General features: G+C 38.2%; 1 protein-coding gene across 1 annotated transcript in view; it reads left to right on the top strand.

Moving 5' to 3' along the window:
- The window catches only part of LOC127856855 (serine/threonine-protein kinase 10-like), a 94,613-nt gene that overhangs the window by 30,423 nt on the left and 45,942 nt on the right, over positions 1–18,248 (top strand). The window contains exons 7-11 of the mRNA XM_052393009.1: positions 255–374; positions 3,923–4,048; positions 6,216–6,680; positions 7,213–8,214; positions 12,842–12,975. Of these exons, the coding sequence (XP_052248969.1) occupies positions 255–374; positions 3,923–4,048; positions 6,216–6,680; positions 7,213–8,214; positions 12,842–12,975 (1,847 nt within the window). The remainder of the gene's footprint in view (positions 1–254; positions 375–3,922; positions 4,049–6,215; positions 6,681–7,212; positions 8,215–12,841; positions 12,976–18,248) is intronic.

Here is an 18,248-nt window from a genome sequence, read left to right as displayed (position 1 = left end):
TGTAGTCCCTTTGAAAGTTACATTTGATTAAAGATCTTATTAGATTCAAGTTTAAAAGGCTTCATTTCTAACCCTTAGTTACTGATGAGCAGCAAACAGCATAAAACCTGAACAGACTGTGTATTACTCGCAGGCTGTTCTGGTTTTATGCTGTTTGCAAAAGCCATTTTCTCTTTGCTAATTATGGCAAAAGGGTTAAAGTAAGAGTTGATAGCAGAAGGCCACTCAATGCACTTTACACTTTTGTGTTACAGCACCCGTTTGTGAACGGTGTAGACAGAAAAGCCCTGCTGGACCTGATCTCTGAGTCCAAGGCAGAGGTTGTGGAGACAGTTGAGGATCTACCTGAGGAAGAGGACCTCAAGATATACAAGGTAGGGTAGGGAGAACATCAAGATATACAAGGTAGGGTAGGGAGCACATCAAGATATACAAGGTAGGGTAAGGAGGACATCAAGATATACATGGTAGGGTAAGGGGAAAATCAAGATATACAAGGTAGGGTAGGGAGGACATCAAGAAATACAAGGAAGGGTAAGGGGGACATCAAGATATACAAGGTAGGGTAAGGAGGACATCAAGATATACAAGGTAGGGTAGGGAGGACATCAAGATATACAAGGTAGGGTAAGGGGGCATCAAGATATACGCGGTAGGGTAAGGAGGACATCAAGTTATACAAGGTAGGGTAAGGTGGACATCAAGATATACACAGTAGGGTAAGGTGGACATCAAGATATACAAGGTAGGGTAGGTAGGACATCAAGATATACAAGGTAAGGTAAGGGGGACATCAAGAATACACGGTAGGGTAAAGCGGGCATCAAGATATCAGGGTTTGGTAGGGAGGACATCAAGATATACAAGATGGTAGGGAGAACATAAAAATATACAAGGTAGGGTAAGGAGGACATTAAGATATACAAGGTAGGGTCAGGAGGACGTTAAGATATACAAGGTAGGGTAAGGAGGACATTAAGATATACAAGGTAGGGTAAGGAGCACTTCAAGATCTACAGGGTAGGGTATGGATAAATCAAAATATATAAGGTAGGGTAAGGAGGGCATCAAGATATCAGGGCTATAGATAACAAGCGTATTTGCATTATTACGTAATTAAAATAACCAAAAACGTAATTAAATTCAAAATAAAGCGCCAAAAAATGCAAATACAAATTAAATAACGTAATTCCCGTAAAAAAACTTGCATCACGAAACGCAATTCTTATGAACACCGAGCGTATTTTTAACTCTGGTTATTTTCCGTACAAAAATGTACTGGATAGTTTATATGCTGTCCTATGAAGAAAAGAAGACAGTCTTTCCAGCGGTTATCAATCTTTGGGAAATTATTGTAATTATTTGAGACCCGTCCGATTTCTACTTTCATTTTCTGAAGTAATAAAAATGGCCACCCGTAATTGTTTGTTGTTATGTACAGGTACCTTTTTATGCCCCCGGTAGGGTGCATTTAGCAGTTGAACTGTCCGTCAGTGTGTCAGTATGTCAGTATGTGTGTATGTCAGTCCGTCTGTCCGTCCGTCCGTCCGAAAACTTTAATGGCCATAACTTTTTCAATATTTAAGATAGCAACTTGATATTTTGCATGCATGTGCATCTCACGGAGCTGCACATTTTGAATGTTGAAAGGTGAAAGTCAAGGTCATCCTTCAAGGTCAAATGTCTAATATATGGCGTCTGTCCATCCATTCCAAAACTTTAACATTGGCCATAACTTTTTCACTTTTGAAGATAGCAACTTGATATTTGGCATGCATGTGTATCTCATGGAGCTGAACATTTTGAGTGGTGAAAGGTGAAGGTGAAGGTCATCCTTCAAGGTCAAATATATGGTGTCTGTCAGTCAGAAAACTTTAACATTGGCCATAACTTTTTTAATATTGAAGATAGCAACTTGATATTTGGCATGCATGTGTATCTCATGAAGCTGCACATTTTGAGTGGTGGAAGTTCAAGGTCAAGGTCATCCTTCAAGGTCAAAGGTCCAAAAAAAAAAAATTCAAAGCGGCGTTCTCATGAAGCTGCACATTTTGAGTGGTGGAAGTTCAAGGTCAAGGTCATCCTTCAAGGTCAAAGGTCATTTTTTTAAATATTTATTTCAAAGCGGCACAATAGGGTTCATTGTGTTTCTGACGAACACATCTCTTGTTGAATTCCATTTGTATAAATAATATAGTAACCTTAGTAGATTTGTATTATATTGTATACGCCATTCCCTAAATTACCCAATTGAGTTAAAAAACGAGGGATGAAAACCCCAATTAAACTCAAAAGAAGGGGGTGCAAATTTTTGCTTAAACTCTAATTAATTTACAAAAAAAACCATTGTTGTGAAAAACGGGGTGATTACCCAATATACCCCAAAAGTTATCTAAAGCCCTGAGATATACAAGGTAGGGTAAGAGGGACATCAAGATATACAAGGTAGGGTAAGGAGGACATTAAGATAAACAAGGTATTGTATGGAGGATATCAAGATATTTAAGGTAGGGTAAGGGGGACAGCAAGACATACAAGGTAGAGTAAGGGGGACATCAAGATATACAAAGTAGGGTAGGGAGGACATCAAGATATACATGGTAGGGTAAGGAGGACATCACAATATACAAGGTAGAGTATGGAGGACATCAAGACATACAGGGTAGGGTAAGGAGGACATCACAATATACAAGGTAGAGTATGGAGGACATCAAGATATACAGGGTAGGGTAAGGAGGACATCAAGATATACAGGGTAGGGTAAGATGGACGCTAAAATATACACAGTATGGTAAGGAAGACATCAAAATATACATGGTAGGGTAAGGGGGAAATTAACACATACAGAGAGAGTAGGGAGAAAATCAAGATATACAAGGTAGGGTAGGGAGGACATCAAGATATACAAGGTAGGGTAAGGAGGACATCAAGATATACAAGGTAGGGAAAGGCGGACATTAAGATATACAGGGTAGGGTAAGGATGACATCAAGGTATACAGGGTAGGGTACGGAAGGCATCAAGATATTCAAGGTGGGGTTGGGAGGACACCAAGATATACAAGGTAGGGTAAGGAAGGCATCAAGATATACAAGGCAGGGTAAGGATGACATCAAGATATACAAGGTAGGGTAAGGACATCAAGATATACAAGGTAGGGTAAGGAAGGCATCAAGATATACAAGGTAGGGTAAGGATGACGCCAATATATAAAATGTAGGGTAAGGGGGACATCAAGATATAAAGGTAGGGTAAGGAGGACATAAAGATATACAAGGTAGAGTAGGGAGGACATCAAGATATACAGGGTAGGGTACAGGGCACATCAATATATACAAGTTTTTCATCAATATCACCCATACACTATCCAAAATAAGAATTCAGACATAAAAGGTGAATTTTGCTATAGACAATTTTGAGACAATAGGGGTCGGGGTGTTGGTCCTAAGGTAGGGTTAATATGTTCTTAGTGTAAGACCTCTGGAACTTATAAGAATATTTCAATTATATTTTGTAGGCAGCTTTCCTACAAAGGTGTCATGCTCATATTGTCTGTATTTCCAGTGCATTTATCTTTAGTGGATTTATGGCCCTTTGAATTTAAATTGTCAAATTTTCAATTTCTATCCCGATTAGGGAACTTTGGGAAAAAAAGTGTTAATGAATGTGCGTAAATGTTATCCCAGAAAAGCCTGTCTGGCAAGCTAATCATGGATGAAATTTTCCACTTTAACATAATTAATCATTTAATGGAAGTCTTTGTTAACCAAAAATCCAAGTTAAGTTAGGAGCATGTGATGTTCTTTTTCTGGGATGACACTATCAGCACATGCATTAAGCCCAGTTTTTCCCAGAACGCGGCTCCGTTGATAATCTTGAGTCTGTGGTTGATCAACAAAGCTGTTGTTGTTGTTGTTCTCAGAGTCAGCTGACAGAGGACTCTGTAGTGTCAGTCTCTGACCTGGACAAGCTGTCCCAGACCAGCCTGGACTCAGAGAAACGAGATTCCTCTACCCCTGAAAAAACAACAGTGGAACCTTCAGTGCAGGTATATGTACACAGCAAGTAGTGGCCTTGTATTGTATGGACAGAAAATGGTGTTTGTATCCCATCACAAGATGGTTATGCCTCAATTATTAAATATTTTTAAAAAGGCTGCTGTGGTGTAGTGGATATAGTATTTGCCTGGCAAACGGGAGTTCACAAGTTTGATTCCCACTGTAAGGATGTTTTATAGATCTCTTCAAAGAAGCCATGTACTGGTTCTACCCAGAAATCAGACTCAAAGCCTCTCAATAAGCCTTAGGCTTTCGATTCAAACAATTAAAAAAGGAATGTTTTAATTGACATATTTATGCCAAATTTTTAGCTCACCTGTCACAAAGTGACATGGTGAGCTTATGTGACCGTGTGATGTCCGGCGTCCGTTGTGTGTGCGCGCGTGTGTGCGTGCGTGCGTCCGTCAACAATTTGTTTGTGTAGACAGTAGAGGTCACAGTTTTCATCCAATGTTTATGAAATTTGGTCAGAATGTTTATCTTGATGAAATCTGGGTTGGGATTGTATTTGGGTCATCTGGGGTCAAAAACTAGGTCACTAGGTCAAAGACTAGGTCAAATAATAGAAAAACCTTATGTAGACAATAGAGGTCGCAGTTTTCATCCAATCTTTATGAAATTTGGTCAGAATGTTTATCTTGATGAAATCTGGCTTGGGAATGTATTTGGATCATCTGGGCTCAAAAACTAGGTCACTAGGTCAAAAATTAGGTCAAATAATAGAAAAACCTTGTGTAGACAATAGAGGTCGCAGTTTTCATCCAATCTTTATGAAATTTGGTCAGAATGTTTATCTTGATGAAATCTGGGTTGGGATTGTATTTGGGTCATCTGAGGTCAAAAACTAGGTCACAAGGTCAAATAATAGAAAAACTGTCAACAATTTGTTTGTGTAGACAGTAGAGGTCAAAAACTAGGTCACATAATAGGTCAAATAATAGAAAAACCTTGTGTAGACAATAGAGGTCGCAGTTTTCATCCAATCTTTATGAAATTAAGTCAGAATGTTTATCTTGAAAAAATCTGGGTTGGGAATGTATTTGGGTCATATGGGGTCAAAAACTAGGTCACTAGGTCAAAAACAGGGTCACTAGGTGAAATAATAGAAAAACCTTGTATAGACAATAGAGGTCACAGTTTTCATCCAATCTTTATGAAATTTTGTCAGAATGTTTATCTTGATGAAATCTGGGTTGGGATTGTATTTGGGTCATCTTGGGTCAAAAACTAGGTCACTAGATCAAATAATAGAAAAACCTTGTGTTGACAATAGAGGTCACAGTTTTCATCCAATCTTCATGAAATTTGGTCAGAATGTTTGTCTTGATGAAATCTGGGTTGGGATTGTATTTGGGTCACCTGGGGTCAAAAACTAGGTCAATAGGTCAAATATTAGAAAAACCTTGTGTAGACAATAGAGGTCACAGTTTTCATCCAATCTTTATGAAATTTGGTCAGAATGTTAATCTTGATGAAAACTGGGTTGGGATTGTATTTGGTTAGTCAGGTGAGCGATTCAGGGCCATCATGGCCCTCTTGTTTTAAAATTATGTTTAGGTAACATTATTTTGCTTTACACATAAACAATCATGCCTGGCACCATCATGCCCTGCATATTAAATCATGACTCACTTACATTATCATGCCCTACACATGTTTTAATGTTTCATAGTTACATAATCGTGCATTAAACATATTTAAATGTCTCAGTTTTATATTCATAGTGTACACACATTTAAATGCCTCAGTTTCATATCCATCTCTTACACAATCAAATTTGTCAGTAACATATCCATGCCTTACACAAATTTGCCTAACATATATATTCATGCTGTACACATATGTTATCATGCCTCACATACATAATCAAGTTGTACACATATTTAATCATGCCTCACATATATATTCATGCTGTACACATATTTAATCATGCCTCACATACATAATCATGTTTTGCACATATTTAATCATGCCTCACATAGATCATGCTTTGCTTACATAATTATTCCTTTTGCATATTTAATCATGCCTCACTCTCATATTCATGTCTGACACATATTTAATCATGCTTCTTTTACATATTCATGTCTGACACATATGTAATGATGCTTTACTTACATAATTATGCCTCACACCAATATATATTCCTCTCTGTAGGAACAGAGAAGGCGTAGTTCTACTCCTGACATTGACAATGACTCCCCTAGAACTAAAGCCGCTAAGAAAGCTGCGCCGGCTCCTCCTTCTAGCAGGGAGGGCACCCCATTAGAAAAGGAAAAAAGTCCAGGAAAGGAGAAAACTCCAGACAAGGAGAAAACTGCAGAAAAGGAGAAATCTCCCGTAAAAGAGGAAAGTCCAGAAAAAGAAAAAAGTATAGAAAAGGCAAAGACGATTAACGATTCTGAGGTGGTTGAAAAAGAAAAAGAAAAACAAGCTGTGGATATGACAGTGGGAGAGGGTGGGGCAGTGATTAAGACTGTCACAACTGCTCCCAAGTCTACTACGGATGAAACTGAGACTCAGGGGGCCATTCCCCCACCTCCAGGCTTCCTGGAGGAAGACAAGATATCAGACGAAGGCATAGGACAGAGCTCTGATGAGAAGTCAGATGCTTCCAGCCAGGTACAAAGGGCCCCAGTCTTGTGGAAATGGGGCTTATTGCATGTGCTGTAAAGTATCATCCCAGATTAGCCTGTGCAGTCAGCACAGGCTAATCAAGGGCAACACTTTCTGCTTAGACTGGATTTTTGTGTTGAAGAGACTAACTAACTGTTGCACAAAAAATTCCACAGTAAACAAAAACTGTACAGGCTAATCTGGGACAACACTTTACTCACATGCATTGAGACCATTTTTACCAGACCATGGCTCATAGTTAGAACGATGTGTATCAGGCAAGTGAATCAATAAGATGCCAGCTTATATTGTATCACCTTTGTATTGCTTTGCACAATGGTGCCTTTCATTTGGCAACTTGCACTTGTCATTTTAAATAGATCACTGTAGCACACAATTATGCAGTTAGTAAATTGCTTATTTATTGAGTGACTATTTGACAAATCACTTTGTTGGCTAGCTCTTTGAATGGTGTTTTTATTAGGCACAGAATATTAGCTCTGGAGTGTTTATTTAGTGACCATTTATTTCTATTTAGATTGATAGTCCTTCAAAAGTGACAGAAGTTCAGATTGACATCACGCCAGTTGCGGGTGACATCATCGATGACATCATTGATGAGGTCATCAAAAGCACTACCACAGAACCTTCAGTGGCAGGCGTTGTCCTGGACACTATCGACTCAATGATAAATGACCAAGATGGCGACATAGATACTGGAAGTGCACAATCTGCAAACGATTCAAATGAAATTGTGTATTCCAAAGACTCACCGGATGATATCGGTGATGTGGCCAGGGAAACAAAAGAAAAGGAACCAGTGCCGAAACGTGAGTCAAGTGTGTCAGAACTGATTAGTAACATGGAGAAACTGAAAGAGGAGAAAGAAAAAGAGGAGGTAAAAAGACGTAGCGGAAGCCCTCGCAGTAACAGCACTAGTCCCAGAAACAGCAGCCATGGCCTGAAGGACGGCAGTGTGAGTCTCGCAGACAGGAAACAGCTCTCTGTAGACGAGGAGGAACCAGAACCACCAAAAGTCTCCGTGACAAGCATCGTAAAGCAGCCCAAGTCGGAGGAACGCATAATGGAAATACAATCCTTTAAGGTGAAAATAGACGAAGATGATGTGGCAATGTCGTCGTCCAATATCGATGACATAATAACCATAAATGGGAAACCGGTGCCAGTAGCAAACACTGTTGTGCTGAATGGTCACGTGACACAAATTTCAGACATGCCAAAGAAAGATGATATGGACCGATCGCGGAAGAGACGGTCTGAGTCTCCCCGTACAGAGAGTAGTAGAGGGAGCAGTCAAGCGCGAGACTTTGTTCCGCAAACAGACTTGGACACTTTTGAAACAAAACAAATTGCAAACAATATAGAGCCCAGTGATATTTCCAATCCGGACGATGATTCTTCTGATCAGCGTTCTGACACCGGTAGCATCAATACGATGGATAGCCTTGACAGGGAGGAGCCAAAAGAGTCCCCTCGGCAGCGACCAAAGCCTGGGCATATGAAGCCAAGGAACGAACGGGTGAGTTGGGCTTTCTAAATTGACAAGTGTTTGTCTTAGTTGTTTTGTTTCTGCTTGATATTTTAGTTTACTATTGGGCAAATTAGAATTTGCATGACTTACTTTGCTGTTCGCAAAAGTAGCCAATCGCTACAAATGTGTCAAAGAAATTTCTGGTTGGCTGCAAATATTGTCATTAAAACTCATAAAAAGCCGATTTAACAGATTTTTGCCCTGATTAGACATATATGCCTAGATATTTCATATATAATGGTTAAGGAATATTATTTATAAGTTTCATCCATAGTTGTTTTTTTTTTAAATACTTATGTAAGGCATACGTTCATCTGCTTTTTATACATTTTGTGTTTAGCTACATATGCACATATTTGTTCCATAAAGACTTTGTATGTTGTTCTTACATTAGACTGTATGCTGGAAACTGTATAAGTTACTCCAGTGCCAAAAAATATATGATTAATTCTGTTGACATTTACAAAGGGAAACAACTCTTCCTGCTTATAAGAATAGTGTTAGTGGTTATCTTTGCAATAGCAAAATGTTATCAATGCTTCAGCTAGGCCTAAACAAAGGGTTGCAGAATCCTGCTGCACCTTGGTCCCATCCTGCCCCCTTTGACCTCCACCATGCCCTTATTTTGATCTAATCACATTATTATACAGGGCATTGTATGTGAAGTTACATATACACTAAATTAATTAAATGTTCAAACTGAAACTAGTTTTATTAGCGAGGCTGTTTTCGGAGAAAACCAGAGCTATTGTCATAGCCAGCTCGTCGTCCACCGTCCGCAGTAGGCGTTGTGCTAAAACCTTAACATTGTCCATAACTTTTTAAATATTGAAGATAGCACCTTGATATTTGGCATGCATGTGTATCTCATGGAGCTGCACATTTTGAGGGGTAAAATTTCAAGGTGAACATCATCCTTCGAGGTCTAGGGTCGAAAAAACAAAGTCAAGGGAAGAAATTAGCTTTAAATGGACATAGTTATCTAACCTGTCCACGTATATATTTTTGTTTAATAAATTAAAGCGGCGCAGTAGGCGGCATTGTGTTTCTGACAAACACATTGTGGTAAAAGGTCAAGGTCATCCTTTACAGTCTACGGTAAAAAATACAAATTTAAATTACAGGGGTGTGATTTTTCCGCGGATCCGCGGATTTCTGTGGATCGGGTTGTCCCGGATGTCACTTCTGAGATTTGCGTAAATTCGTTTAAAAAAATGTGGGGGAGAGGGGCTACCACCGATTCCGCGGACGTATTTCATAAGCGGCCCGAAATATCCGCGGCCCGCGAAATCTCTCCGCATTTTGCCTAAGCATTTTTAAAATGAGCCATATAATTGGCTGTAGTTTCCCAATCTTCCAATTAAATGATTTGTTTGCAAATGGCGCCGTTGTGAAGAGAAAATTAAGATTATTGAAATAACAAATAGCAATCGAATAAACGACTGACATCACCTAGTCTGATAGGAATAATGAAATGTGTTTGTCAAAAAAAAGACTACGTTTTAGAAACAAGCAACACATATTTTGTTAAGAAATGTGCCCACTGCATTTGTGTCACGGAAACCAGTGTTTGCAAATTGGAGTGTAGTCTACTCGCGAAGTAAAACAATTTAGAGAGTATCGTTCGAACATGGAAATAGACAAACATAATTTGATTTTTATATGTCTGTGGGTCTGTGTATAATCAGATTCATATGCATATTCTGCTTTATTATGTTTGTCACGCTGTTCAGTTTACTGAAATAGCTTTGAACTGAGTGAAGATGTGAAATGCAAGATATTGAAAGGTAAACAAATTAAATATATTAATTTAACTCAGTTAATACATCATTAACACCAGAAGAACACTCAAGTGTGTTTGTTTATATTTAGTCTATTAACTGTCATTCAATACATTGAAAAACTGCTGCTATTGATCACAATAAATACTTACTTAACTGTTTACTTTGCATCCTCAGTATGATTAATGTGAAGTTTAACAGGTTTTTATAAAGAAATATTGTTATGAAGTTCAAAAAGTTGTTTATTTTAATGTCTGTTTTTATGTTTGTCATTGCGTTATGCGCGCCATTCGCGTAGTCAAAATCAGTCAACAGAATTTTCCTCCCCTCTGACTTTGCCTCAATCACACCCCTGAATTAAGAGAATGATTTAAATGATATAATTATAATTTCTTTGATGTTCATTTCATACCCCTGTGGACTTATGTCCATAGATAGATGATCAACTCTGGCTATGATCTCTTTTAAACCACAGGCCTTGGTTGTCAGCGATGTCTGACATGGTCATGATTGACTGTGAGACCCTTCCCCCCCCCCCCCCCAGTTGGATTGGACAAAATTCATGGGAAGTAATCAGCTTTAAAGGGAGATGATTTCTATACCTGCCAAATGAAAAATAGCAATTTTATTTCAAAGCGGCGCAATAGGGGGCATTGTGTTTCTGACAAACACATCTCTTGATATAATTATCATTTCTTACCTGTTCTAATTTGTGAATGCTAGTTTTCATTAAATACCAGTGCACTTATGTCCACACATACATGATGAACTCTGGCTATGATCTCTTTGATAAACCACAGGCCTTGGTTGTCAGTGATGTCTGACTTGGTCATTTTTGACTGTCTACAGACCTCCCCCCCCCCCCCCCCCCCCCCGGTTGGATTGGACAAAATCCAAGGGAAGTAATAAAGGTTTAAAGGGAGATGATGTCTATACCTGCCAAATGATAAATAGAAATTTTATTTCAAAGTGGCGCAGTAGGGGGCATTGTGTTTCTGACAAACACATATCTTGTTGGGTCACTAGGTCAAAGGTCAAGGTCACTGTGACCTCTAAAAAAATAAATTCTGACAAGCTTTCGCAGCCGAGCGTGGCACCAGTTATGCGGTGATCTTGTTTATTATAGAAATATTTGTTTTAAAGCAAATACATCTAAAATTAAATATATATGCAAATATTACACATTATATTTAAAATATGACGCAAGGATAAAATAACCATGTTTGCTAAAGTGACTGTTTGACAAAATTAGCACAGGCTAATCAGGAACGATTTTTGCCAAGAAGAGACTTTCTTTAAACGAAAAATATCATAAAAGCAGAAAGTTTTAAACATTGAGCATGGTGTCCGCTCTCTAATTCAAGTACCGGTAGTTTTCATCCGATCTTCACCAAACTTGGTCAGAAGTTGTATCTAGATGATGGCTAGGTCAAGTTTGAATATGGGTCATGCCGGGTCAAAAACTAGGTCACAGGGTCACTTAGTGCCTTTTAAACATTCAGCATGTTGTCTGTTCTCTAATTCAAGTAGTTTCCATCCAATGTCTGCATTCTGCACCAAACTTGGTCAGAAGATTTATCTAGATATAATCTCTACGCCAAGTTTGAAATTGGGTTCATGCTGGGCAAAAAACTAGGTCACTGGGTCACTTAGGGCATTTTTTAACATTCAGCATGGTGTCCGCTCTCTAATTCAAGTAGTTTTTATCCGAACTTCACCAAACTTGGTAAGAAGTTGTATCTAGATGATGTGTAGGTCAAGTTCAAAAATAGGCCATGCCGGGTCAAAAAACTAGGCCACTGGGTCACTTAGTGCGTTTTAAACAATGAGTATGGTGTCCGCTGTTTTTTTGTGAAAACCATGCAAAATATTCTGTGTCAATGCTGCATGTGGGGGTATTCGTCAGGTCTGTGACAAAGCTCTAGTTTAGCCTGATTTAGCCTTGGTCTGGCAAAATTGGGCTTAATGCATGGGCATAAAGTTTTGTCCCAGATTAGCCTGTTTTTCTTGCTCAGGCTAATCAGGGACGACACTTTACACTTATAAATACTGGATTTGAATTGATAAGAGATGTCCTATAAACAAAACAATCCAAAAAAGGGGAAAGTGTCATCCCTGATAAGCCTGTTCATCAGCTAATCTGAGACATTACTACATGTGAACGCACATGCACTAAACCCCATTTTCCCACAACGCCTCTCAATTTATCATTCATCCTTGAAATTCTCATTTGGGCAATGTAATGGGGATTGATAAGGAAATAGGTGTAGCCATATTTACATTTCTATAGCAGCATTTGGTATAAGGTAATAGCCTTTGACTAATAGGGTGAATAGCAGGATAAGCCCAGATATTGTCTTGTGATTTAAACATGCGTTGATGGAGCCTTGATCTGTAGAAACTGGGCTTAACCCTTTTAGTGCGGGAACCAAATTTTGAAGGCCTTTGCAAACAGTTTGGATCCAGATGAGACGCCACAGAACGTGGCGTCTCACCAGGATCCAAACTGTTTGCTATTCTGATAATATTATTTGGAAAAAAATCGAAGAAAATGCTAATTTTAGAAATTAAGCAGACAACATTTTAGCAGACGACAAATTTCCCAGCATGCAAAGGGTTAATGAATGTGCGAAAAATGTCAGATTAGCCTCTGCAGTGTGCACATGCTAATCTGGGACAGCAGTTTTTCATTTCATTGAATTTTTAGTTTTCAGGAAGTCTCTTCTTTAAGAAAATCCAGTCTAGGTGGACTGCACAGGCTAATCTGGGATGACACTATACGCACATGAATAAAGCCCTGTTTTTCGAGAACAAGACCTGTTTATCAATTACAGAGCAACAAGAGTCAGTACCGCACGATGACCAAGACTCGAACGTACATGGTGGACGGTGAGGTGGTGACCAGCCGCACTCAGAGGGTCGTTCTAGCTGGCGAAGAGAACAAGTCTCGCATGGAACACATATCAAGGTACGCTGATATATCACATGGAACACATATTGATGTACATTTGTGAAAATTATGCGATAAAATGTCAATTTCCCTGTCTTGCCAGTGCACTGATCAGTGCCTAAAATCACGTCTCAAATTGTTAGGATATTCTGTTAAAAAAATAGATAATAGTGTAAGCCATTCTGTAATGCTGACCTGATCGTGAACAGTTTTTTTCACAAACATGAATTTTCTGATGTCGGGCCAAGGTAGTTATAAATGATGCACCTAGTCCAAAATATTTGCTAAAAATTTTCTGTTGAGATTTGATTTGTTTCTTATGTCGGTTTAGTCATATAGTGAAAGTCTTGTCCTGGGAAATCCAGTCTTAATGCTTGTGCACAAAGTTTTGTCTCAGATAAGCCACAGGCTAATAAATGATGATTATCTCAGTCTGTATTTAATTTTTGTTTAAAGAAGTATCTTTTTAGTGAAAATTCAGTTTATGTGGAAAGTTTTGTCTCTGATTTAGATTAGTGTGTGCATACTGCACAGTATAAACTGGGATGACAATTTAACCACATGCATTAAGACCCATTTTCCAACAGGGAAGATCACATGTGTTTGAGTACAATATAATCAAAGCCGAAAAAACAGTGAGATATAATACATCTTTTGCTCATGTGAATATTTCACATTGATCTTTTTTTCTCAGTGACAGTTAATTGCCAGTTATTGTTGTTCCTGTGTTATTTGTGGAACATGCTGCTTCTTTTAACCCACACACACATCCATGGAATTGACTTTCTTCCCTACTGGTTTTGTAAATGTCCATGGATATTGCCAAGGTGATGTCACTGAATGAGAAATATTTCTGCAAATTCTCTCAATGGTCTGAATCAGCCATGGTGTTGTTGCTGCAGACCTAACATAGATTGTCTCCTGGAAGATTTGTATGCAAGTTCATGTAACATGCTCGTCTGCATTTTAGATCACTGCATTTATAAATATATATGCTATTGACCGTGTAAGGAATATTCAAATTTGTACGAATGTTTCGAATGGATGGAGTGATATGTAAACATGGGGAATATCTCCCAGAGTCTTGTAAGCATGTTCACATCTTGCTGGTTATGAACCTGTCTGACTGTCCAATCACCAATTGAGCTGCGATCTGGAAAAATGGGGCTTAATTCATGTGCTTAAAGTGTTGTCTCAGATAAGCCTGTGCAGTATTCACAGGCTTATCAGGGACGACACTTTCCCCCTAGACTGAACTTTCATTTATAGAAGAGGCTTCCTTTCCATCAAAGAATCCATAAAATAGAAAGTGTTGTCCCTGAGAAGCCCCGCCACGTGCAGACTGCACAGGCTAATCTGGGATGTCACTTACAAGCACACATTAAGCCCAGTTTTCCCAGAACAAGGGTCAAATACTCCTGCTTGATAAATATCCATAACAATGCAACAAACACCATTATCCTCTAATACCCCAAAGAGTATTCTTAATATAATAGGTATGTGATTGTAAACAATCAGATAGAGTTATTCAGTACAATTGGTATCATAATATGCAATATTACATGTGAAAATGATACACCTATGTAAGACAATATGTTGTACTATGGATGTCCTTAAGTACATTTCCAAACCTGCCTCCTATTGTCTAATCAAGTGCAGTTCATTCACACAGGAAACAAGGATTGTCATTAGAACTTACAAATAAACTTGAAGATTGTCTTTATCCAGCAGTGTGACTTACATGTACTGTATTACATAATTGTTTTGTACTGGTGATTGCATTTGCTGTCAAAGTACTTATCCATAATTGTTTTCTCTTAATTCTTATCTCCTATGTACAATTCTGGGAAGCCAGCTATATTTTATAATATATTAGCCTTGCCCGAGAAAAATGCTAGTACTTATCTGGGATGGCACGTGACACTTGTGCATTAAGCCCAGTTTTCCCAGAATGAGGCTTTTATAAAAAGTGTAAGGGGTTTGAAAGAATGCCTAGATTCTCCACGGTATCTTAATGGAAGGTGAACAAATAGAGTCTGCAACACAAGTTTAGGAAAACAAAAATTATGGTACAAGTTCAACTGATCAGAGGTGCATAATTATTTTATTTTCAAATGCATCCGATTAGCCCACACATTTCTGCATGAACTTAATTTGTTATTCATCTGTCTGCTTTAGCAGATGAAATGTTTCAGAATGCATTTTTTTTATTCACCACTCTTTACAAGTGCACAGGAATTCTGAAGTAACCAATAAAAATTCCATGCCATTCAAAAATCATTAACTGACACTTCATGTTTTTAAGTCAATAACCTACAAACCTGGAGCACAAATGTTGCATGTCAGAATTAAAACTTTTGCCAGTAAATCATTTTTTTCTTGAACTATTTGAAAACATTCCCAAGAATTAAGTCAGACAATTACTTTTATGTATTAGAGTGGATGTTAACTAAATATTGTTTAATTACTGGAGTTTGATAGTGTATGGCAAGCGGTTCGACGCATAATCCCAAGAAACTAGGTTTCTCATGAGAACCTAGGTTCTCATGAGAACCTAGGTTTTCAAATGAGAACCTAGGTACTCATGAAAACCTAGGTTCTCATTTGAAAACTTGGGTTCTTGAAGCCATGTGCAATCTTCAAGCGAGAACCTAGGTTCTCATTCTGAGAACTTAGGTTCTCATTCTGAGAACTTAGGTTCTCATGAGAAACCTAGTTTCTTGGGATTATGCGGCAAACCGCAAGAAACTAGGTTTCTCATGAGAACCTAGATTCTCATTCTGAGAACCTAGGTTTTCAAATGAGAACTAGAGCTGTAACGATTCGATTCGATGCGTCGAAAAACCAGTTCAACGCCGGCGATTCGATTTCGATACCAATACGGCCCATTTCAATTCGATTCACTGCATTCCTGATTGATCCGCATTTTAAACCTTACTTTCCAAATCCGTCTTCTAAACTTTCTTGTCATTTGTAATACGTCTTGTGATTGGTCAATAACCAATAATTATGACATCCAATGAATGAATGAAAAACATGCTGAGCACTACATCAGCCGGTAAAATGGCTTCTTCAACCAGGCTGAAAGACGCACCGTCAAAATTAAAATCAAAAGTATGGGTTTGGCGAAGGTTCTAATGCAAAGGCAACTTGCAAAACATGTTTTGAGGACGTAAGTTACCCTAATTCTGGAAGCACTAAGATTTCTAGTCAGTTAGTGTTTAGTAAACAATGATGTGATTTGTATCACCTACATTTTGATAAAAGAAAGTTACTGTTACTAAATTATACCCATGTGATGTTTTGATCTCATTTTTTCCTCAATACATATGGTTTGTTTACTAAACTGTGTGCATTATGTTAAGAAGTCAACTTGAAGTTGTTTATATACTTACATGTTTTTTTTTCTGTTACACACATGTGATACATTGTGCATTTTATGTTTTTTAGCTTGACTATTATATATAAAATATATATAGTGGAGCTATCCTACTCACCCCGGCGTCGGTGTCTGCGTTAGTGTTAGCGTCTGCGTTAGCGTGCAAATGTTAAAGTTTTTGTACTACCCCAAATATTTTCTTTTTCCCTTGACATATTGGTTTCATATTTTGCAGACTTGTTTACCAACATGACCCCAACCTATAAACAAGAGTAGACAACTCTATCAAGCATTTTGTCATAATTATGGCCCCTTTCCCACTTAGAATATGCAGCAAATGTTTAAGTTTGCGTACTACCCCAACTATTTTCAATGTCCCTTGACATGTTGCTTTCATATTTTGCATACTTGTTAACCATCATGACCCCAACCTATAAACAAGAGCAGACAACTGTATCAAGCATTTTGACAGAATTATTGCCCCTTTTATACTTAGAATATGCATTTTATTGATAGATCTATGTTAAACTTTGCGTACTACCCCAAATATTTCCTATATCCTTTGACATATTGCTTTTATATTTTGCATACTTGTTTACCAACATGACCCCAACCTATTATTAAGAGCAGACCACTGTATCAAGCATTTTGACATAATTATGGCCCCTTTTACACTTAGATAATTGAACATTTTGCTTAAATTGCCATAACTTCTTTATTTATGATCACATTTTATTATTACTTTGACAAAACAACACTTACCTGAGTACCACAATGGATTCCACCCAAACAATACCCCATGCCCCTACCCAGAACCCCCCCCCCCCCCACCCCGAACCTCCCGCCAAAAAATTTTTTTTTTTAAAAACAACATATAATAAATTACCACACCCACATTATACCCCCCTCTCACCCCCCACCCCCCCCAACCTCCCCCCCTCATTTTTTTTTTAACATCATCTAATAAATTACCCCACCCCACATTATACCCCCCTTCACCCCTCCTACTCCCCTCCTACCACCCAAATTTTTTTTTTTCTTCCTTTTTTTATTTTTGAAAGATCGTCTAATAAATTACCACACCCCACATTATACCCCCTCTCAACCCCCCGCCCCCCCCAAAAAAAATTTTTTTTTTCCTTTTTTTATTTTTGAAAGATCGTCTAATAAATTATTGAATATGAACAATTTCCCCATGATGGCTTATGTTATACTGTCAAGCACTCAAATAGTCGAGCGCGCTGTCCTCTGACAGCTCTTGTTTTAAGAATAACTCAACAGGAAGTTTGGTTTAAATAAATTTGTTACTTATAAAACAATGATGTGTTTTTAATTAACCAGGTTTTCCGAAGGAAAAAACTGGTTATTAGATTGGCGAATGCGGGCGGGCTGGCTGGCTGGCGGGCTGGCGGGCGGGCGGAACAAGCTTGTCCGGGCCATAACTATGTCGCTCATTGTCAGATTTTAAAATCATTTGGCACATTTGTTCACCATCATTGGACGGTAATCGCGCGAAATAATTACGTCGATATCTCCAAGGTCAAGGTCACACTTTGAGTTCAAAGGTCAAAAATGGCCATAAATGAGCTTGTCCTGGCCATAACTATGTCATTCATTGTGAGATTTTAAAATCATTTGGCACATTTGTTCACCATCATGGGACGGTGTGTCGCACGAAAGAATCACGTCAATATCTCCAATGTCAAGGTCGCCACGACTAAAAATAGATTTTTTTTTTAAACAAAATTACAAAGGGGGTTAATTTTGTTTGTTCATTTCAAAAGTTCAGTTTGAGTTTTCTCCCTTTATCAGATTTTTTTTTCACAATGAAAACCTGGTTTTGTGACAATTTTGTCCCTTGTTTAAGATTAAACACTTTAAATGTACAACATAATACGTTAATAGCAAATAC

The sequence above is a fragment of the Dreissena polymorpha genome, chromosome 14 (genome assembly GCF_020536995.1).
Source record: "Dreissena polymorpha isolate Duluth1 chromosome 14, UMN_Dpol_1.0, whole genome shotgun sequence".
In the NCBI taxonomy this organism is placed as follows: Eukaryota; Metazoa; Mollusca; class Bivalvia; order Myida; family Dreissenidae; genus Dreissena; species Dreissena polymorpha.
This window is presented reverse-complemented; position numbering and strand designations above follow the sequence as displayed.